At 36.8% G+C, this 23,020-nt stretch overlaps 2 protein-coding genes across 2 annotated transcripts; one reads left to right on the forward strand and one right to left on the reverse strand.

Annotated features, from left to right (window-relative positions):
* Nucleotides 1-973: 973 nt before the first annotated feature.
* Nucleotides 974-9,171, reverse strand: LOC101174699 (calcium-binding mitochondrial carrier protein SCaMC-1). The gene is made up of 11 exons (XM_011486745.3): nt 9,061-9,171; nt 8,541-8,759; nt 7,932-8,058; nt 7,730-7,817; nt 7,547-7,658; nt 6,580-6,738; nt 5,542-5,694; nt 5,343-5,450; nt 5,083-5,250; nt 4,858-5,008; nt 974-3,391 (listed from the first exon to the last, which is right to left on the reverse strand). Exons 2-11 carry the CDS (start codon nt 8,718-8,720, stop codon nt 3,210-3,212), a joined length of 1,428 nt encoding a protein of 475 aa, XP_011485047.1. The 5' UTR covers nt 8,721-8,759; nt 9,061-9,171; the 3' UTR covers nt 974-3,209.
* Nucleotides 9,172-13,538: 4,367 nt separating this feature from the next.
* LOC101166419 (protein FAM102B) lies at nt 13,539-21,776 on the forward strand. Its single transcript, XM_011486746.3, has 11 exons — nt 13,539-13,798; nt 14,733-14,853; nt 14,988-15,017; nt 15,579-15,695; nt 16,059-16,105; nt 17,710-17,813; nt 19,151-19,246; nt 19,364-19,568; nt 19,703-19,839; nt 20,065-20,128; nt 20,358-21,776. Exons 1-11 carry the CDS (start codon nt 13,653-13,655, stop codon nt 20,398-20,400), a joined length of 1,110 nt encoding a protein of 369 aa, XP_011485048.1. The 5' UTR covers nt 13,539-13,652; the 3' UTR covers nt 20,401-21,776.
* The last annotated feature ends 1,244 nt before the right edge of the window (nt 21,777-23,020 follow it).

The following is a 23,020-nucleotide window of genomic DNA, read 5'->3' on the forward strand; positions in this document are numbered from 1 at the left end:
CAAATACTTAAATAAATGTAATTAATTCTTTATTTGGTGTCGTGTCTCTTCTTAATAGTGGTTGTAGTAAAATTATCCAAATAATGTACAATTTAGTCAATGTAATTTTTTTTTACAAATAAAATGAAATGAAATTAAAAGACATTTTTATACTATAAAATGTAACATATAGATGTATCAAGTATACTATTTATTTAATAAAAAAAAGATTTACCCTAATTTGCATAAAAAAATACAAATTATTGTGTTACTTAAGTCATTTAATGACGTTAATGCAATGAGCATAAGTGTTTCTCATTCATTTTAATATGTATTGTTGTCTATGTGTACTCTCGATTCAAAGTGATTAATTATTTAGGGGGGTTGTAATTACTTAATTTAATACACTGTATTTTAGGTAAAACAGCTGAGTTGACATCCCTGGCATTTTTCATTCTATCATAGCTTTTTTTCCATCAAGGTAAACAAAATGATTTAAATGACATTGTGGAAATGATAAGGTGTGATTCCCCCCCCCCTCCCCAGCAATTTGTTACTACAATATCAGCTCACCTATCACATCACAACTGCTTTGGTTGCGGGTGTTTATAAAATGTTTTAAAAAGTTTAAGTTACAACATTAACTGAGAAATTGAATTTTGTTTATTTTTTAGTGAGCGTATTTCTGTCCAGGGCTGTACTGTGGCGGTGAGTGCTCTTAGTTCACAGCGAGAAGGTCCTTGTCCAAATACCAGCTGGGACCTTTCTGTGTGGGTTTTCTCCAGGCACCCTGGCTTCATGCTAAAGTCCGAAAATATGCTTTATAGGTTAATTGGTGAGTCTAAAGTGTCCCTTAGTGTAGCTATGAGTGTGTGGCTCCATTACCGACTGGCAACCAGTCCAGGGTGTACCCCACCTTCGCCCAACAGCTGGGACAGGCTCTGGGGACTCTGTGACCCCGAAAGGGATACAGCAGGTTAAGAACATCAATGGATTTATGTCCAAACACTTTTATTCTGTCACTCATTTTTAAATTTTAACGAAAGACCATATTTCTGATGTTCATTTTTGATATTCATGAATTTATTTGCCTAAATTTTTTACATGCTTTAATATAAAAGAAAAAAAATTGATACATGACAGTATTATCCCCTGATATGTTTTTCATGATGCTATTTTCTTACTTTTATTTTTTAAAAGCCTCCTTTCCTTAAAAGACCAGACAGCCCTGATTGGTCAACATTTGCTGTAAAGCAGTTACTAATTGAGGCGTTTTCAACCTGATTCATATGGGCGAAGAAAAAAAAGGGGAAAAAATACATAAATTGTTTCTTTTAGCATTAAAGCCTTGCAGACTTAAAATCACCAAAATGGATAGTTCTGTATAATCTTTTTAACAGGACTAAACTGCAAAGCAAAGTACTTTAAATCCTTACAGCCTTAAGATATATAATTACAGGATTTCCTAAGATAATTTAAACCAAATAACTTATTTTTTTAGAATTTCATGGGGACTGTTTAATCAATAAAAGGTCAAATTTACTAATTGCAATGGAAAAAGTTCCAATACCTAAAATCTGACAACATCAAGAGCAAATCATAAATATGCATAACAACTAAAGCCAAAGCAGTCAAACTCTTTAAATATTCATAAATGCATTTTTTAACAAAACATAAAAGGCTAATAACAGTCTTATAGTAAAAATTTAAGAAAAAAGAAAACCTCCCACCTTTTAGCTTTAACATTTAAACACAGCACCAACCTGAACAGGTGAGTAACCCATGTTTTAAGGTCTTACTAAGGTCTTACTGGGTTGCAAAAATAGTCACACATGAGAGTGTTTCTCATCAGGAATTTCAATGCAATGACCATTTACCACTGTTTCATCAATAACTCAATAAATAGAATAACCGAAATCCTGTTCGTATAGTTAGTACATAAATACAGCATATATTTATAAAGATTGAAAAAATCATGTTCACGGTCTGCATCAAGAGGCTTTAAGGCACATTTCATAAATTACCACCAGAAGAATGTAGAGTTAGTCATTTTCACATGTCAAGAAGGTGTGTCGTGAAACACATTGATTTTTTGAGGACCAGTTGGCTTAAGCTCACAGCTGCTGATTAGATCTTTGCGTTTCTGTCGTCACATTAAGGAAGGTGTTTGAAACTTAAGGGTTCAGTTGTGCCTCTGGGCTTAAAACTCAGTGTCACCTTTCACATTTCATAGCAAACACAGCAAAGGACAAGAGTCAACCAACTCTGCAACAAAAAGATGTCTGTCTTTTTAACTAAAGTAATGCTGTGTCACAGTTTTTTAAAATCAAGCTTAAAGACCCACTCCAATTAAAATGGTATTTTTTGACAGGCTCTAGTGGCATTTTTCTGATGATGGGGGACTTAAATTCAGCAAATTAAGCTTAAAATGGCATTTCTGAGTATTTCTAAATTTAAATTGTTGTGAATTAGGAACAGATGAAAAAGAAAGATACCATTTGTTACGAAGAAACTACAATGACTAGGCAACAAGCTCCCGGCTCCGCTCCATTCCAACACAGCCACTTAAAGACAAATAGGTCCATGTACGTCTTTGTTTTCCTCATCCAACCTGGCATCTGGCTCAAAACTGTCCAATATTCATTTTTCTTGTACCACTGTTTGGTTGGGGGTGTGAGGGGTTGTAAGCACGAGGGAGAGAGTGTAAAAAGCTGAATAGTGGGGAAATGGGGGCAGGCTCACTCCGAACTAACGTTTCTGCCCACAACTTAGAGAGGAATTTCTAATGAACCACTGCCGTGCTGCAGAAAATATGTTCTAAAATACGATAGGTTTTTTGTTTTTGGCTAAAAACGTCATAGTTACACTTGGAACACTTTCAAAATATCTCACATGATGATCGGAGTGGGTCTTTAAAATAGAAACGCAGCATAAACAAATGACTCTTAAACTATTTATATCTATAGAACTGTATGGATTAAACATTGTTTAAGACTCAGTTGGAAAGGAGTGTTTCATGTGCAACCTCGAGGTAAAAATGAAAGCATGCGCACCACAACTGATTTAAAATATACTGTAACTACTGGCAGGCAAGTCTTACACATACAGCTTTCATTCCATCCACCAATAAAATCATGCTTTGTTAGCTTTTTTTTTGGTCCTTTAGAATTTTTTCTTACATCTTCAAGTCTTATAAATACAGTGAATGTTCTTTGTAGTCATATGCAGTATCAATGAGAGATTCCCAAGCCTGTCTTCATGTACTCGTAAACCACATAGCTGATGCTGACAGCTGGAATAACTTTCATGAAGTTTGGCAGGATGCCCCTGTAGAGTCCAAATAAGCCATCTTTGGCTACAATCGTCTTCAACAGGCCAGTCATGGAAACTTGCTCTGACGAACCCAGAGATGCTGAAAAGAAATACAAAACTTAAACTCTGGTTTGTGATTATTGATTATTATTAGTCATGTGGAGCAGGATAATTATTAACAGTTTACATTAACAGGATAGCTGGTGCATAGGCATTCCTAATTTTTGCAATGGATTTTTTAACCCTTGTGCTATCTTAGATGACCCCACCCTTACATTGACGTGTTCTCCCTACCATGACAAAGGTGGATTAAAGGTGGAAAGATTTCATGTGATCCATGGACACCAGTGAAGATCACAAATCATTGAAGAAAAAAGGTTCAGAGCACTGTCTAGTGGGTCTAGATGGCCCAACTCCCAAATTTAAAGTGTCTAGGATAGCACAAGGGTTACAACATTCTTAAGATACTGAGAAATTTATACAAATATGGTAAAGTAACTTTACACAGCTAAATATTCTCTGAAAAAAATGAAAATGTAAATAGTCTAAAATGACAAGACAACAATTATCAACTCAAAAATAAATCAAATAAAAATTTAAATATGGTTTCATTATATTTAAAAAAACATACAATTATATAAAAAAAATGTATTTGATAGTTTTTTATAAAAAAAGAACTTGAGGAATCTTTGCAGAGAAAAATGAGTAGTTCTTGAATTTATTAAGGAGTTTAATTGCAAAAATGATTAACAAGACATTTTATAGCTTTTGTTAAATGGAGTTTATTGTTTGTGAAATCAAAATTGATTTTTGCTCATTATATATGAATATTGCTGCAGATTCTTTAAATAAATAATAATAAATAACATTAAAATGTTTTTTTTAAAGACGTATTCAAGGTATTTACTTTAGAATGTTTTAATTTTGTATTTATCACATTGTCCAATGTTTTATGGGGAGTTTCAATTATTGTTTTAGAATCAGAAAAATTTCTTTCAACTAAATTTAGTAAAAAGTTCAGTAAGCTACCTAAAGCCAAAATATGACAAATATTTATTGTTTAGTTTTTAATGCAGTTTATTTGAACCACTTTTTTCTAGTTCCATATGGAAAAACTATAAGTTATTTTAAGTTCTTTTATTTTATTAGTAATGCATAAGCACTGCCAATGATCCAGCTGGAGATCAAAGTAGCAGTCACAACTAAAAATTCTAACACACTTCCTCACACTTTGGGGCTTTTCTGTGAATTCCCCCTCCTGGTCTTCTGTATTTTTCTTGGACCTGGCACCTAAAAAAAACTTCAATCATTTCGCCTTCACTTCCACCTGTGGCTCTTACTCTTACTAACTTAGCTGTCCCATAACACCATAGAGGTCATGCATGACACAAAAGACTTCAGATTAACAGGGTTGGACAAGTTTTGCTTTTACAGTACGATGAAAATCTTCTAAAAGCAGATCTGCAGTTATTTTTACATAATGTGGGCTTTAATGCAAAACTGAGCTTCTTTCAGCCTCATGTCAACCTCATTTACATGCATCTAGTCATAGTGAACTGAATTTACCTTGTGCCTGCATCCGTGTGCGTACGAGTGCGAGCGGATAGCTGGACAGCTGACCACACGTACTGGAGATGGTCCCACAGCCCAGCAGCACCAGAACTCCAGGATTAGCTGAGTCTTTGGCATAATACGACAACCAGGCGTTCTTTAGAGTCTGAAACACACATTTCATCAATATGAACTCCTTTAGGAAGCTTCACTTGGGGTTCAGAGACCATGCCTGCGAACCTCGTACACGGCGAGGTCTATCCCGGCGTAAGGAATGATCCCCAGCAGGTTTGGAATGTAGCCCTTGTAGAAAGCTATGACGCCCTCCTTCTTCAGGATTTTCTTGGCACAGTCAAACATCCCTGCATACTGGCCAGTTTTCCTCAAGGTCAGGCGAGTCTTTAAGACCTTTTGAAGGACAAAATAAAGAAAAAGTGAATGAAAGTCTCTTACTTTCATCCTCATTTGGTTGGAGGGATGACAAATCTGTCCCCACTAACCTCCATAGGGTAGATGGCTGTCTGTGCTGTTGCCCCAGCCATGGAGCCAGCCATAAATCTCTTATGGGTCTCAATCTTCTTTCCCTCTGATGACAACAACTTCTTATACTGTGATATGAAACACAACCGTGGCTGCAATCAATAAATGTGTCGTAAATGGCTATCTACTCTGTTTTATCAAACAGAAAAGAGAACTAACTTGTTCATATGCCATGAATTTGATGGCAGTCTCAGGAGCGATCTTCAGAACATTGATTCCATTTCCTCTCCACAGTGAAGTCAGACCCCCCTCTGCGATCATCTGCCTCAAACCCCCTGTCAGGCCTATACGGTTTGTTTTGGAAGAATGAACCTGCAGCGCACAATAGATATATTACAAACAGCACATTCACATTTTTCTGTGTATTCTTTTGAGTATAAGTCGCGTTTTTGCATAGTTTGGTCAGGGGTGCGATTTACGTCATTTTCCCACTAACGACCGCTAGAGGGCACTGTAAGAGTCAGTATGCTACTGACAGCAACGCAGAGGAAGCAAGGTCCAAAACAAGCATGGAGGATAAATCTGATTGCTTTCATCCTGAACTTTATGATATATTTGTTATTTGCCTCGAAACAAAATTATTCTTGTTTTATTTTCTCCTTTCTTGGACTATTACAGGACAGAAAGTCAATCAAACTGGGTTACAAATAGATGGAAGTACCGCTGAAAGTGCCGTCATTCAGATGCAGCTCCTGCAGTACAGAAGATAAAGATCGCGTAAAAAAAAGACTGAATAATCTCATGAACCCAGTCATGGAGACGTGATTACAGATGCTTTTGTACAGCTCTTTAAAATAAATAAACCTGATCTTTCAACATCATCCGGGTCTACCATCCATTGTAAATGCGATATACAGTCAGTGCTTTTACGTAGTGATGAGGCTAAAAAGTATATTAACATATTATTAACAATTAGCTAGTTTATTAACACCAATTTGACACGTGTTAAAAAGAAACAGCGGACGCAGAATTGACCCGTGAATCGCGTTTGGTGTGAATACAGTTGTACGCCAGGCTTGGTGGATTTATTCAGAAGTGTTTGACTTTCTTCCAAAAGTATGACTTTTACTCCTGAGCGACTTATATATGTTCTCTTTTTGTCTTCTTTATCCTGTATTTTTCGACTGCTGCGATTAATAATCCGGTGTGACTCATACTCCGGAAAGTACGTGCATCTCATTATTTGTTTTGTTTTACCTGCATGAAGACTTTTAGCCGGTCCAGTGGGGCCGTACCGGTGCGAGAGACCGCCCCCGCAGAAGCACCCGCGACGAGCTGCTTCCACCAGACATCTGAGCTCTTCTCTTCCTCTGTAAACTCATCCGGGATGGCAAGGCTGTCGCCGATGTCCAGTACCTAAGATTACATTAGCATCTTGATTAACATGGATCCAATGGAGTCCTGAACGCTTATCTCTGTCTGTTACCAGAACATGAGTTCCATTGCATTTTTACTATGCAAAACACACATCAAGCAATGATTAGGCTAACCAAACATGGTAACCTTGTGGTTGTGGCTTAATTAAAAAAAGAAAAGAAAAAAGACTTCCGTTTTCTCTTTCCTGTGACGTCTTTGTCAGCCTCCTACTGCAAAATGTGCTTAACCTTGAACATGGAGTTTCTCAGAAACATTGAGATCACAAGTTGCAACTGTTACAGTTCCACAAAAAGTCGGACTCCCATTTGGCCAAACATGAAAGAATACATGGAAGCAAAATCAATGAGCTGACTGAGCTCGGGTCCCGCATGCTTTGGCTGTTGGAGATAAAAATATCCACTGTTTTCCCAAAAGCATGGAAGTGCTTCTGAGAGACATGATACAGGGATTATGACCCTGGCCGGATTTGGCCTGCACTCACTGTTCTGACACACCTCCCAGGTTTTTATGGTAAGATGTAGCCTTTAGTATAACGGCCATGCAAATAACAAGGCAGCCAGTTACAGTTTTACCAAGAATAAGGAGCTGGACACAGAGGAAAATGACAAAATAAGGCGTCAAACAGTGACCTCGTTAACTTGGTTCTTTTAAACTGTGAGAGCAACAGTGGACTCCACACAAAATCTATATTATCTAACACCAGAAGAGTTCGCTGCATTCCCCTGCAGCTGCCTGTGAGTGTGGGCAGAAAAATGTGTCCAGCGTAGTGTTTCTCTGTGAGCCATACCGAGGAATGTTTCCAATAGCGAAAGATCTCTTCTAGGTTGTGGGCTGGACACAGTAGGAAGTGTTCTCGCCACTCGTTCCAGTCAATCATCATGGTCCCGTCGATGTCCATACTAAGGAAGCACATACAGGTTATGGATTATAATCCATGCTTGCAGCATATGCATAAATAAAGAGGCCAAACCTGTGCAAGATTTTCCGGGCATCCTCTTTGCTGAGATTTATGCCGAGCTCTGCAAGCGACTGCTGGATCTCGGAGGCATCGATGCGCCCTGTCGCAGAAAACAAACAAACACTGAAATGCAACCAAACCAAGTTGTGCAGCATGGCGTGTGTTCATTGCTGTTGTGACATGCGTGCGCACTATTGCTTCACTCATCTCCCACCATCGTTGTTTCTGTCCAGACTCTTGAAAGTCAGCCAAAGCTTCATCTCGTGCTCTTTCAGGTATTTGGTGAACTCGTTGAAGTCCAAACAGCCGTCCTTGTTCTGGTCACCGGATGACACGATCTCCTGCAGAATGGAGACAAGTAAAGTCAAATCAGGAAGAAGAGCTCACCATACTCCAGCTCTGGTTCTCCTTATTTTATTCAAAAAAAAAAAAAACAATCCAAGTAAAAAGAGAAAACAGCCAAAACAGAATAGCTGCCTCTTCCTTTTTTATCCCCAAGTAAACAAAGTCAGATACTTTAACAGGCAACTATTAAACAGAGATTAAAGACATTTTACAGCCACACTATTTAGAGACTCTATTACTATATATAGAAATTTAGATTGTAAAGCCTAATCCATCCTTCTATTGCTTAAGTTTGAACTCCTTGTTTCATAAAGAAATTTAAAAAAAAAATATCAGTTCCTCTTTTTTTCAATGTTTGGAACTTTTACGGACAGCTCAAACAGGAAACAGGTTTGTTGTGGATGGATTTGCAAAGCGGAGGGCCGGGCGTGATGGAGCGCGTGCAGGCGGGCAGGGTCATGTTCTCCCCCGGCCTTACCTGTGCCGCTCCGTGCCGGAATATCCCCATCGCCTTGAGGCCCTCCCGCAGCTCGGCCACGTCCACCTTCCCATCTTTGTTGGTGTCGAGCCGGTCAAACAGTGTCTGGTATGACTGGTGACTGTTGGCATCCCAGCACCGGGCACTTGATAGTAAAGACGTCCGTAACGTCTGATACATTGCAGAGCCAATGTGGAGGAAGCGGTCAGAACAGCCGTCCTGCAGAGGTTAATCTGATTATTAATCCATATTGAGGATCATTCGTTAATCCAATGCATAATCCACACGCGAACTCAGCGTTGACAATGACAAAAAGGCTTTCCGAGTGGCGTTTTCTGCAGGCAGCCCCTGAGCAGAGGAGAAGCCGCAGCGCTCCTGAGGAACTGCAGTATTCGAGGGCGGAGCTACGGGAGCGACGTAGCAACGCCGATGTTCATTATACACCGAACAGTGGGAAAGAAATGGCACAGAGGCAGCAACGTGCACGCGCTCGAAGAACAAATTACAGAAAAGAGCCTACCTTTAATGCCTTCTCTTTTCATGTTTGAATTTGAGACTCAGAGTAACATAAAAACGTAATCTTCTTATCTGGAAGGACGTGTCAGCACCGAGAAGCACTGAGCTCGGCATTTCCTGCAATACAGTACCACCATTCAACAACAGAGGGCGACATTTCACAACACGAAAAATACAAAGTGAGAGGAGGTGGTTTATTATGATTAGGCCAAGAATTTATCAGTATGGCTTTATTAGGTCTATAATACTTTATAAAGGTTTATGGCAAGTCCTATAATTACAGAATTTTATCTCCGAACATTGAGCTGAGGGTAACAAATGGTTATATGACTCACCCAAGGACACATGTGGACTGGGAAGGTTGGGAAACTCAATCTGGTAAATGAGTAGCGATTACCATCATGGACTGGACAAGGCAATACCAGAAGGGCTCAAGTCTTGCATCCAGGAAATGTCTATTATTACCATAGGGGGGTGAAAATAATATTCAGGTATAAGGATATATTTAAAAATCAACTCCTATAATCTTTTGTGGGCGGGACTGTTGGTGCGGAGTAGGTCTGCTCTTACTTCCCATCTTCCCTTTGTTCTCCTGATAGGTTATAGCCCCTCATAACACCAAGCTAGCACTACTGGTGCAACAAAAATGGCGAGTAATATTGGAGCTATCCAGCTGTACATTTTGTCTTCAAGTGAATGCATCAGAATGGAGCAGAGCAGAGATCTTGTGGACCACCGACCATAGCACATACACCACAGCTACAGGCTTTTTCCATCTGCATTGTTTCGTCCACCCCTGATTCACATCAAATCATGACGGACAATTGTGGAAATATGGAAATGTTTTATTTATAGTATATATTTCAAATTAAGGAAATTGTCAACTTTCCTTGTTCCTGATTGCCTGCTATGAACACTCCAGCTGCAGATGTTGAATGTTTAAAACACTGAAGAATGAAACTGCTTGTTTGCTTCCCATACTCAGTTATTAAAAGTCTATTAATGCAATAATTAATTAGCTCACTGTCTTTTTAAACTTTTTCAATTTAATATTGTTTATATAGCCCAATATTACACCAATAGTCTTCTCAATGGGCTTCATACCGATAATTGTATAAGAAAATGAAATCAGTCATAAAATACAATAGCCTATTGCTACAAAAGACTAAACTACACTGGGCATCCCTGCCCTTAGACCCTCCTTCTCAGTATGGAAAACCTCTAAAAAAAACAAAAAAAAAAATGATTCCAGGAAAAAAAGAAGAAACCTCAGTGATGTCCACATGAAGGAATCTTACTCCACAACTACATGTTTGAATAGTGTAGCAGATGGGCTTCATCCAGACGGAGTTGGGGGATGGCTGGGGGCGCGAGACGAGCCAGAGACGTGACACATTGCCAGGTACAGGTTCACCGTCAACCCAACTGGAATATGGAATCACTTCTGCTCCCCCAGAGGGGAGTGGGAAAGAAACACAATGCATGAATCGCATTGCACCAAACAGAGGGATGGAGAAATGAAGGATTAATAAATGATCAAGAATACAGGAGAGAAGGAGAAGTAGATCAGAATAGAGGACCCCAGTGGACCATAGCTTCCCAGCTTCTAACTTCTAGCAGCCTACTAGCAACCAGATGTTATTAAACTTGATTTAAACATGTTAATAGTAAGTTGCGTGTACTATGGTAGTCATAGTGCATGCAGTCTGTAACTACCGGAACGCATTTTAAGTCTTGCTAAGTCAGAAGTACACCATAAGTTCTTTAGTGTTGTCGTTTTGTTAGTACTATTGAGTGATCTATCTTTAAATAACAACATTAATTGCTTTATATTGTTGTTTTCTTTTGCAAGGGCAGCTCTGGACTATAGTTTGAAACCTGTGTTATGTGTTCTCAAAGCTGCTCACAGTCCTTTTGTGATTTTTTTTGACAGTTTACTGTGCGAACAAGAAATCAACCAGAGTTGGAACATTTGATGTTACACTTGTGGTAATATACGTGGTGTTATTTAAAAACTAAAGTAGAGTTGAACATTGGCTGTCAATAAAGTTTCAACAGAATGAGAGTCCTGTCTGCTTATTGTAGAGACTTGCTTATCGCATTTCACTAAACAAACCGGTTTTACCTCAGTTTATACATGACACCAATGTAGAATAAATCATTACAAATCTTGTCAAAAGTAAACAGTGTGTTGCTGCAGGACTATTCTGAAAGGTATGTTTTAGAAGTGAAAGGAAGTGAAAAAGTTACATGATCAGATATGATATGATTCAGCATGATCAGATTAGTATAAAAAAATAACACTATCTGTGATCCTGCACAGTAAAAAGAAGCTGAGAACCAAAAGATCCCCATGTATGGCATTTGAAATTTGTAATTAAATTATTTTAAATGATCACGCAATAATTTCGAATTTGTTTTCCACGTTAACTTCTCGTTCCTTAATGTGTGTTGTTTTTGACCTGTAATGAATGGGTTGATGTCTCATAAACATGAATGGTGTCACAGGTTTGCCTCCAGAGTTGCAGTTTTTATACAGTATTGTTTGTGTAAATTCTCAAGATATCCGGTAAAGGTGCCTCTTCCGCTCCATAGTCGGTTTTATCAGATGTATTTAGTTTATTTAAAACCCATTTGACATTTTTTTCAAAGGGTTTCAAATAAACTTTAACTTACTCATAACCATTCAATAAGGTTTAGGATATGGTGACAACCTGGTGATATCAACAGGCTCAATGAGTTATATCGCTAGAGGAGACATCACGAGATTCCTCATGGGAGGACAGCACCGCCATCTTGGTGAGGTCAAGTCACTGACATGCATGATGCTGCAGGCCTATTATCAACATGCGGCATGATATACGTATAATTTGCTGTTGACATAAATGTAAACTTTATTTTGTTAAAGCTATATACAGTGTACTAGGACTAGGCTATTATAGTCATTTAGATTTATACATTTCTTACTCAGTGACTGAACTTTTCTTGCAGGTTTCCAATGGATTCAGACTTAAGGAAAAAGCGGGCCTAAGCATAAAAAGAGTTAACCCAGATTGATCACTGTAGTACCAACTAGCAATACAGTCTGGCTATGCTCAAAACATTTTGTGGAAACAGATTTTGATAAGACTGGCCAGACTGTTTGCTTGAAACCCGGCAACATACCATCTGTGTTACACCAAATTGATCACTCACATGAATCAGTAAATCTAGTGTTTTTCTTATGGAGTCCTAGACTTATTGTTGACTTATTATTGATTTATTATTATTATTATTAATTGACTTATTGTTGATGTAGTATTATTTATTATTATTAATTATTATTATTGACTTTTTATTTACTTATTGTTGGGCTTTTCTAAATAATTTAAATTACATGTCAAACGGGCGTAAAACTTCTAAATGTTTAGAAATTATTATATTTTTCATTAAAGTTTGAGCTTTTAAAGCTGACTATTTCTCTTCTTTAACAACAACGAATGATGTGTATATATATATATATATATATATATATATATATATATATATATATATATATATATATATATATATATATATATATATATATATATATATATATATATATATATATATATATATATATATATATATATATATATATTATATTTAGGCTTCCCAAGCGGGCATGTCTCCTCTAGAGGTATAAGTCATTGAACAGGCCACCCTTCAAGAACTGCAGAGGATCTGTTGGCGTAAGATATTGAATTCATTTCTGATAAGAATGTGGTTATAATTCTAAGAACAAAGGAGGGTGAAAGGCCTACATTTTTGGTCTTATTTTTATCAAATCCCATAAGGATTTGGGTTAAAAACTTCAGCCGTTTTGACCTGCTCGAGGAATAATTTCAGTAAGTGTATATTCAAGCAAATATGTCTTCTTGTATCTTGGAGCCAAAGAAACAAAACAGGCCTTTTTAAAGCATATTGTACTCTGCTTTACATCGCTCACTTTTCGATTACTTACACCAGGTCTAGGAAGAAAATGCTGCAGATTGTTTTTATTATTGCCCTAAGGGTTCTTATAGAGTACGTATCCCAGAAGTGAAAGTGTCAAGTTTTTGACTCATGATGTATCCACATCTCAAGCTTACATTCCCTCAAATGTATACAGTATTGCACTGTTGTTGGTAAACACATTTGTGAGGGTCTTTTAATTTATTTGATGCTATTTAAAGCTTGGAGAGGATTTCTGTTTTCTAATGAGTGCATGGACTTCACTATTATGTATTTTTTTAACATTTTCTTTAAGTTTGATCGTTCTATGTCTTCATTCTATCCCTATGAACATATGAACATGGACCTGTTGAGATTTAAACAATCAAATTATTGCTCAGAATTTTGCTGAATATGTTTTCTAGTTTGCAAATTCTCCGCCCCCTGTCTCACTGTCCAATGGAACAGCGGAATTTCCATTACGTCACGAATAATATGTATGGGGGCGGGGTTGGAAGATTTGAAGTTTTGTGTCTGGTCTGCGGCAGCGCTAACAGCTGAGAGCCACAGGGAGAGGAGTGCCGAGGCTCCAAATCTGACTGTCACCTCCACCTCAGTCAGTCTGGGCGTATTTTACCCAGCATGTCCTTCATTTTAGCAAAGAAAAAAAGGTTTAAGTTTAAAATTGACTTTGATTTGGACGAATTGTCGTCGGTCCCCTTTGTAAACGGAGTCCTGTTTTGCAAAGTGAGACTTTTAGATGGAGGCTTTGCCGAAGAGTCATCTCGGTGAGATATTTTCTATTTATAGTTCGAATTCCATGAACTCAAACTTTAGAAAATGTTCAGCACTTGTTTTTTTGGGTTTTTTTTACGTTTTTTCCCCGCTGATTTGCGGCTTTTATTGTCCAGCTAGTAGGATCCGTGCGTTAACAAACATCGACATAACTTACCATAATAACGTCAAAAGTCTGTCCACGAACATGATAATTGCAGACTCAACCGATATCAATATGTTACTTTTTAAACATTATTATCTGTTCAAATAGACCTTCCAAAAAGGCTAAGGCCTTTTTTTCCCCACCGATGATTTAAGCAGTTGCCTAGCAACAAGCACTGGAAGTTTATGCTAACTCCTGAAAAGAGCGTTAACATTTAAATTAGCCTACCAGGAACTAAGGTTTGCAGTTGTCCTTTGTTTTTAGGGAAATGCTTTTCTAATTTTGATCACAGATACTTTTTATCAAAACAAAAAAGGCCTGAAGTCCCCTTGGACTTCAGGCCTTTTTGTTTACTTTGCTGAAACAAGTCATTCTGGTCAGACGGGCTGAGCTCATGAAGGCAGCTCACTTTCAAGGAAAATTCTCTTCCTCTAAAATATCAATTGAAAACAATTATTTGTTTTGTTATTTTGTACCTGTTTTGTGAAAATACTGCTTTATAAAATATTTCATTTGAGTTTATTTATTTTTGATTTATCCCCTTTTATTATAAATTGCTTAGAAGGTTTGTGTTTAAGTGCGTGAAAAGGTTACAAACACAAGCTGCACCCTGATTTATCTTAATTTAGTTTGTACATTTCTAATTCTTAGCCGTCTTAATACACCTTTCCCTCTTGTTTTGAAAATAATTCAGGGGTTGTAAAATTGTGATAAGGAACTATTTGATCTGCATATTGCTTGCTTGTGTTTTATTTTGTCCATAAAAACCTTTGTCTTCATAGGCAGCCTGTCCACGCCAACTGTGTGCGCTGGAAAAAAAAGTTTTCTTTCTTGTGTAAAATAAGCGCCAACTCTGGGACAGGGGTGCTGGACCCCTGTATGTGCCGAGTGTCTGTCCGCAAGGTATGGAACACCAAGATCTAGCATTTATGTTGATTGGATTTATTGGTTAAATGCAATTTTAGCTTAACTCATGTTTAAAGTGACATTGAAAAGTAACATTGCTCATTTTATTTGAATTGTTTTTGTGTTTATAGGAAAAGAAAGGTGGAAAAACTTTTGCAAAGGTAATATTGTTGCTATAAAAGTACACAAAGCCATTGTAAACAATGGGACTCGAGAGATAAAAGATAAAGAGATTTATTGCATTTATCCAATCTTAAAATATGACGCAAACATTTTGTTTTAAAATATTTTGTTTTATCCTTTAGAGAGTCTTTTAATTAGAATTGATGATGATCAAGTCTGGTTATGAGAAGTCTAAATGACAATCCCTGACTCATTAATCTATAACTTTTATATTAAGTGTGAATACGTTTTTCCTAGTGTGGAATGATCCACGTGCTGTCCTCATGCTCCTCGTAGAACAGGCTGTCTCTTTGGCCTCTCATGTGTGCAATTATTAAGAGGTATATAAAAAAAAAACAGACTGTAAATTTATATAATGATATTTTTTAACACTTTAAAATAAAGCAATGCTTCATTATGCACAAGCTGATTATCATTAGAACATTCAGAGAAACTTGACTGAATAAAATTGAAATAAAGTGTATAAGTTATGACTAATTATAAAGTACTTTTTGACTGACTTTATATTGATTTCAACTGAAAAATGTTGCCCTTTGCAGATGGGCTTTGCAGACTTAAACCTTTCAGAGTTTGCTGGATCTGGCACTACGGTTCGGCGGTGTCTCCTAGAGGGTTACGACACAAAAAACACCAGACAGGACAACTCAATTCTCAAGGTGAGTCGTGTATGCATAAGAAGCCACAGAAAATCTACAGCCTTTCTGATTTCAGTGGGATGCATGTAGGCATGACATCCGGTCTTGCATACTACGTCACCTATTCTTAGACTGAGATGTTCTTTTCGTGGAACTATAAAGCATTGCATGTATGAAAATGGGAATGCTTTGACAACTGAGACAAAACAAGCCAATGCCTGCATTGTGACAAAACCGCCTGAGTCGTGGGAGTCGATTGAAAGTGTTCATACTTTTCCTGGGGCATGGGCCTTACCATTCAGGGAAAGTAAGCTTTAGAAATGCTGTTACTTTCCACTCACAACTTGCATAGTCATATCTCCTTTTTTTATTTTTGTGCTGCAGGTCGTCATCACAACACAGCTAATGTCTGGAGATCCCTGCTTTAAAGTGTAAGTCCTTCACAACTGTTGAGTTCTTGATTTGAAACCTGTTCAAAATATAAATGAAAGATGAAAGAAGAGGGTTTAATTTTGTGGGGTTGAGGTTACAACGAAATCATACTCTTTATGTACAGAGGTATAAACTTAGATGGAGGCGTTTTCATCACTTCCTGTCTGTCACTAATCTGAAAACACCCACACATCTTTTTTTTTGTCACACTGACAGTTCAAAGTAACAATGCACCCTTTTGTAGCTATAATGTTATAGGAATCTTATCTTAGAAATGATAAAAACCTCACCCTGATGTAAATTTGGCCAACCACATGGATTGGTGTACAAGAAGTCAAATTGAGAGGTAATCTGAGAACAGTACAGCAGAGCACCACATACAATGTGGTATTGCATATATATATACTTTTTTACCTTCACAATTGCTTTTCACACTTTTTCCTGCTCAACCCCTATTCACAATATTTATACCCAGGCTGCTATCTTGGAGACGTCCAAGGCTTAGTCATTCATCCCACTCTGTTACTCATTGTAAGTGCAAGGTTTACAATTTGACACAGTACTGGGATGCGTTTTTCTATTCCCCCTCCACTTCTCTGCTGTTTAAACCCTTTTAAACTTCAGTTTCTTTAACTGACTTTTCTTTACATATAAACTAGTATTACTAACTGAAAGTAAACTCTGTGTGCCTGCTGACCTTGAGGCTGTCACATTTTTATCATAAATAGACTAATTAGAAAATATTATGGTAACAGTAGAGGTTAACAGAAATGTCATTCATTTGTTTATTCATTGCTTTTTTTTCAAAGTACCTTCAACAGAACAGGACAAACAGAACGTTAAAGATACTGTGTTAATATTTGCTCAGGATCATTGAAAGTCACAGTAAACAAAAATCCAGCTAAAATTCAATATACTGATACCACTTATGTCTTTTTTAGTTTCACTAACAGCAAGAAATCCTTGTTATTTTTAAATGGATTTATATATTCAAATGAAAAAAAAATATATATATACATATACACACACATACATACATATTTTTTTTTTTTTAGTGTCCGGAAAAATAGGCTGTTTGAAAGCAGAATATTTTTAATTAATAGAATAAGCGTATTGAGGTGGCAAATTCTTTTTAACGGGGTTTCTAAAGAAAAGCTAAAGTGACTGTAGACAGACCCATTCACATGCAGAGATTGAGACCTGCTTTGACATACTGGTATTTCAGCTGTTGACTCTCTTAACATGGGTATTTCCACTGAAAGTCTGGGAATTGTAAAGATATTTTTTGCCACAAAACTGAAAATACCAGAAAATAATCCAAGTTTTTTGTTGTTTGGTGACTTCTTAAAAACATTATTGTTTACAAATGTCATATTTATAACCTTTGTTATTGTCTTTTAAATGCACTAATGTATGGTCTATGTTAAAACATTTTATGGAGTTTATCCTGTGAATGTTTTAAGTGATCATAAGAAGTTATTCCTTTCTAAAGCAAAAGTTTTATTGAAGATTTTGACTTTGAGGCAGATGAGTAATTGAGCTGGATTATTTGCTGTGATCCTCATGGAACAAAGTCATTGTTGGATTTTTGTGCTTCTCTTAGTCCGCCCTCCACAGCCATGACTCTGGGAATCCCACAGACCGAGGCAGAGTTTCTCCATGAGGAGAGGAAAGGAGGGGACATTAAGATATCCCATTCTGTTCCTGGTATGGACACATACACACTGTTGTACTAAGAAAAAAGCTATTTTTTTTATTTTAAATACGTAGCTTTTCTCCCAGATTCAATAAAAGTAAAGTTTTAAGAAAGAGATCATAGTGTTTATGAGAAATCATAATTAAAACTAAATTGAATTTCATTATTAAGACCCTCAAAGTAAATGTGCCTTTTTCTTGATTCATGACTTTACTTTCAGTGTTTCATGGGAGTGTGTACATTACATGCTCTCTGCTGCCCATAGACCCTGAAGGTCTCTACTTGCATGCAAATATGTGTTGCTTTACCTCCAAACATGTTTTGTGTGGTTTTTTCTTTTGGACTTTCATGCACCATTCTTTTTCTCTTGTTCAGCAGATCCCACTGCACTAAACTTTGTACGGTGAACTTGTGAAACTCCATGACATAATCCTATAAGTATGATAGAAATGTAAGGGAGTAAACTCTGACAGAAAGTCAGGCATGAGGCTCCAAAGACCGCCTATTGGTGTGTCCACAATCATCCAGCAGCTCCAACATTTCAGGCAAGGGGCTAAAACTTTGTTTAACATCCCCCTTGGTCATGGCAGATGGTCCGAGACGCAGTAAATAGCACTTGAGGACGCCTACAGCCTCCACACACCAACAGGCCTGTAGCAGCTGGAATTAACACTCCAACAATGTTAAAAGATATTGGCAAAACACAAGAAGTCGCCGAGGAACAAGCGTCACGGGCCACTGGTGATGTTTGTTACTCACCGGACAGCTACCGCCCGCCTTTAGATGAGCAGCCCCCAGCCGATCAGGTGCTGTCTCACCACAATTTGTTGGTCAGAATTGACTTATGCGCTAGAGGTCAACTCAAAACCCTCCCCAACAGGCCAGAAAACAGAAAAACTCTTTGATTCCCAAGTTGGAATGTCATCACCATGTGTCCTTCAGCAGATTGATGACTCACAAAACTGCAATCTTCCACAGGGAGACTGAATATCCCCACTGCCTGCCTCCAAGAAACTTAGCTGGCAGTCGCTCCCTCAGTGAGACCGAGAGTTTCATTTCACAAATTAAATCAACCCATTTGTTTTCTATGCTACTTGCTTTTTACTCATAAAATCTAAAACCTTACATTCACAGCAAAGAATTACCATCTGCATTATTTGTGGCAGTTTCTTTGTTTTGGATTTTGTACAGTAGACTTTGCTCAATTGTTCCAGAGGAAAACAAAAGCAAAACAAAAAAACCAGAAGTTTCATAGACATCCTCTGTGGGGTTTTTTTTTACTGATCTTAACAAAACTAATGACACAAAGTGTGATTGTATCACGTTTTTTTTTGTGATTTTTTTTAAGGAACACCAGGAAAGTCTGCATTTGTCCCAGAGGAGCTCATTGCAAATGGTTACCCTAGAACACCCAGCTATGCAAGTCAGCTGTCCAAAGTATCAGGTGCAAACACCATCATGACCGTTTATTCTTCCAAAGCATAAGAAAAAATATATCAAACAAGAAGATAAATACATAACATTGCTTGTCTAATTCAATGGAGTTTGTTGTGCTCTTTAGGCTATAGCTCTAGTAGATCAAGTTCAACAGATCTGAGTCATCGAAGAAGCGGTTCTGGAGGTTCTGCTTCTACCGGCATTGGTAGCATTGAGCCTACTGATCAGCAGGGAGAAGGCAGAGAGAAGGAGCGAAGGCCCACACCCACACGCTCTGTCGGCCAGCATCAAACCTGTGAAAAGCACCCAAACTCAGCCAAGACATTTAGGTAACCTCTGCAGTTAGTCTGGGTGTGTGGCCATGTATTGTTTTCTTTTTTTTACTTTTTAGTAACTTAAATGTCTGATATTAACTCTTGATGGTAAATATCTAACATAAATGTTTCTTTATCTTAATTTTCAGGCGTGTAATGAAGCAGGACTCTATGGAGAATCAGCTCCGGAGGGTGGATGCCACAAGGATTGACGCAGATGACATAATAGATAAAATCCTGCAGGGCCAGGATTTCAGCCATGGCCTCTTGGATTCCAGTGCAGAGGGTGTGTACAACTAATCCTGGTGTGGAAAGTTGCCCAGCATCTTGATGATGGGGGTGGGATCAAATTACTTACAAGTGTTGCAATACAATCCCGCCATGTCTCTAAGACAAAGTCTGATCAGCATTTATTTTTAAATGTTTTCCAAAAGAAGCATCAGCTTGTTTGGGATAATGCCTAGCAGTTGTCTAGTTTTAATTGAAATGTTTTTTCGGTGTGTTGCTGCAGAGGAGGGGCTCAGCTTGTTTGTTGGTCCTGGTGGAAGCACGGCCCTGGGAAGTCAGCACACGAGGTGGGTGTGATTAGGTAACTGTGGGTGTCACACACCAAGCCTCTACAGTAAACACCGATAGCAACTATGGATCAGACACTTTTGGAGATAAAATGCTTAGTAGCAGGTGCAAATTGAGTAGTTATTTAGATATTCTAATCAACTTTAACAAATTAATTCAAAAAGTTCACATAATTTTAGTGTGAAGTCAAGAAAACCATTTGTAACAAACCACAACTTTTTCTTTCAGGGTTGCAACTGGAGCTTTTGAGCAGGTGGTGATGAAGCGATAGGCTTTAGGAAAAACGGGTCTGACAGCAATGACCCAAATTTTCTTAAGTGAAGGGGCCAAAAAGAGTGAGAGGTGGATATGCCCTGAAGCTTCACTCCTTTTTAACTCAAGGAGGTATTTTTCTTTTACGTAATGCCTTCTCATATGACCCTGAGCATATGTTGACCGTGACACCCCCCTTGTGTCCAAAACGTTGAATGCCACTTTAATGTAGCGTGTTACAGACTGTTCAATCCCTTTTATTAGACCTCAGCTAATCCGTTAACTCACTGGATTCATGTGTTGCACTCTATTTGTAGTTAGTTTTTTATTTTTAAGTATTCAAAGGTATCTCAATTCTGTATATGTTAAATTTTTTTCACTTAATATAATAAGCTATGTTAAATGTTCTGACTAAAACTTGTCTACTTTGAATATTTTTTGTTGTTTCACTGAAATAAGTTGTTGAAAGTGTCAAACATAATTTAAAGATGTCTGGTTTTTTTAATGCAAACTTTGTTTTTTCAAAGCAGTTTGCCTTTGGACTGGGTTTGAAAGAAAGGATTGATCAATATTATATCCATCTTTCCTCAGAAATTCAATTTATTGAATGAAAAATGAAAAAGTGTGTTCAGATAGTTTTTAATGTAACATTAATTCATTCATAATTTTACCCAAAAAAAGTATCACTTTCGTCCAGTTTATATCACTAGCTGTATAAAAAAATCAGTACCAAAAAGGGTTTTCGTGTACATTTCTTTTCATAAATCAAAAACTGAATTGAATCAAAACTTGTATAATAAAATCTATTGGATTTTGTTTTTGATGTCTGATGTCCTGCCATTACTGAGAAATCTATGAGTCAAATATTGACACATTTAAAAAATGTTTTTATATCATTAAGAAATGGCTCAGTAATGCTCAGAATTTTCAACACTGTTTTATGCAAGCTCATTCCAAATATATATATGTTTCTGTTCCCTTGTTGTTACCATTGAAGCCTGGGTTTTACACCATAAACACGTCCCTCTTGCTGCTGATATATTTCTCCTGGTTTGTGTGTTTATGTCTGTATATGCAGATGGATGTGTTTTTCTAAACTGGAAAGCATTGTGTTTCATTTTACATCTGATTGTCTTAAGAAAGGCAACATGTAACACAGAAGAAGTAAATGTAGTTGTGACTAATTCTTTTTATATAAAACACATGTTTTGCTGGATTTTGCACTTTTATTATTGCATATGGTTAAAGTTAGCATAATAACATTTAAAGACCCTAAAGAATTATTAGTTGACACAAATGCAGATTTTCACAGTTTCAAGCAATTCAAGTCTCTAAAGTGTGAACATGTGCTTTTATTTTTGTAATTAAATTCAATAAAAAGCAGCTGGTCTCCTCTTTTCTGTGGACCATCGCATCAAACTGTTTCTTCAATGAAGGGCGTCGTGTCAACCCTGTCTCATTCTGTGTGTCACTATAAGCTGGAGTTTGTGTGTTGTCCAAATCCAGACTTTGAGAGCTGCTTCTTTTCCAGATAACCCTCCCTGATCTAAGTAACCAGCAGCAGGTTTCACAGAAAAACAAGCTGCATTATGACAGGATTTATGCAGTGGATCTTTCTTGTGAAACAAATCATTCAAACTGAGATGGTATCATGGCTATTTTTATTAATCTATAACTTCATTTTGAAAGAAAAACATGCAAAATAATATTTGAAAAATGTTTTTTTTAAAGCGTGTAACCCTATTATTCTTTCTAAATATTAATTTGTTGATGTGCACAGATAGTCTTAGTAAGTTTTTGGTTTTGAAATGTCCAAGACCTTTATTATTATATTTATTTTCCAATAAAAAAGCTTAATTTTTTACTGAGAATTTTTTCTCAGAATAATTAGGTGTTGTAAAATGCAGATTGTGTTTTTCTTAAGTCTATTAATTTAAGCAGATACAAGAATAATGTCAGTACTTTATTTAATGTTAATAAAATTAATAAACTTTCTAGAGTTTTTTGGGAGTTTTTCCTAACCGAGAAGGAGGGTCTAATGGCAGGGATCCCCAATTTAGCTTAGTCTGTTTAGTTTAGCCATTAAATGTTGAATTGTGTGACTGCATGTTCTTTGTGATTTCATGTTTACTAGAAAGCCCAATGAGACAACCATTGTATTAATATTGGGCTGTATAAATAAATAAAATTGAATCGAATTGAAAGTAAACCAAATCTGACGTAAATTGATTTGTAGTTACAATGAAAGAAAAATACCCTTTTGGTTTTTTAAAAGTCACAGATATGCTCAAATACGTTTCCTAATTTTCTTTAAGCAAATCAATTGATAGTATAATTTTAAAGAAAACATTTTTACAACATTTATTGACACAATTTGTAATATATTTAAATACCAAAAACTTGGTTTCAATCAACAATTGGGCTAATAAAGAAGTACTTTTAATACTGTTTTTTTAATATATATTTTTAATAAGTTCAAAAATTGTTTTCATACATCAACTTATATGATTGCTATGCTTGTTAGAATATTTTGGAAACAACAAAGTATTGTTAGTATTGCTAGTAATAGAAATAGAAATTTATGGAAATTGTTTAAGAGAACCATTATTGTTATTATTATTTTCTATTATCATCGGTTC

This window comes from Oryzias latipes, chromosome 17, assembly GCF_002234675.1.
Source record: "Oryzias latipes chromosome 17, ASM223467v1".
Classification (NCBI taxonomy): Eukaryota; Metazoa; Chordata; class Actinopteri; order Beloniformes; family Adrianichthyidae; genus Oryzias; species Oryzias latipes.

Bases quoted from the DNA above. Each gene is read 5' to 3' on its own strand.
- LOC101166419 (XM_011486746.3), top strand. From the start codon at position 13,653: ATGTCCTTCATTTTAGCAAAGAAAAAAAGGTTTAAGTTTAAAATTGAC. The intron at 14,854-14,987 runs GTATGGAACACC...TTGTGTTTATAG, and splicing joins GCCGAGTGTCTGTCCGCAAG to GAAAAGAAAGGTGGAAAAAC. The intron at 16,106-17,709 runs GTAAGTCCTTCA...TGCTTCTCTTAG, and splicing joins GGAGATCCCTGCTTTAAAGT to TCCGCCCTCCACAGCCATGA.
- LOC101174699 (XM_011486745.3), bottom strand. From the start codon at position 8,720: ATGTATCAGACGTTACGGACGTCTTTACTATCAAGTGCCCGGTGCTGG. The intron at 6,739-7,546 runs GTATGGCTCACA...ATGTAATCTTAG, and splicing joins GCTATTGGAAACATTCCTCG to GTACTGGACATCGGCGACAG. The intron at 5,251-5,342 runs GTTAGTGGGGAC...GTCCTTCAAAAG, and splicing joins CAGCCATCTACCCTATGGAG to GTCTTAAAGACTCGCCTGAC.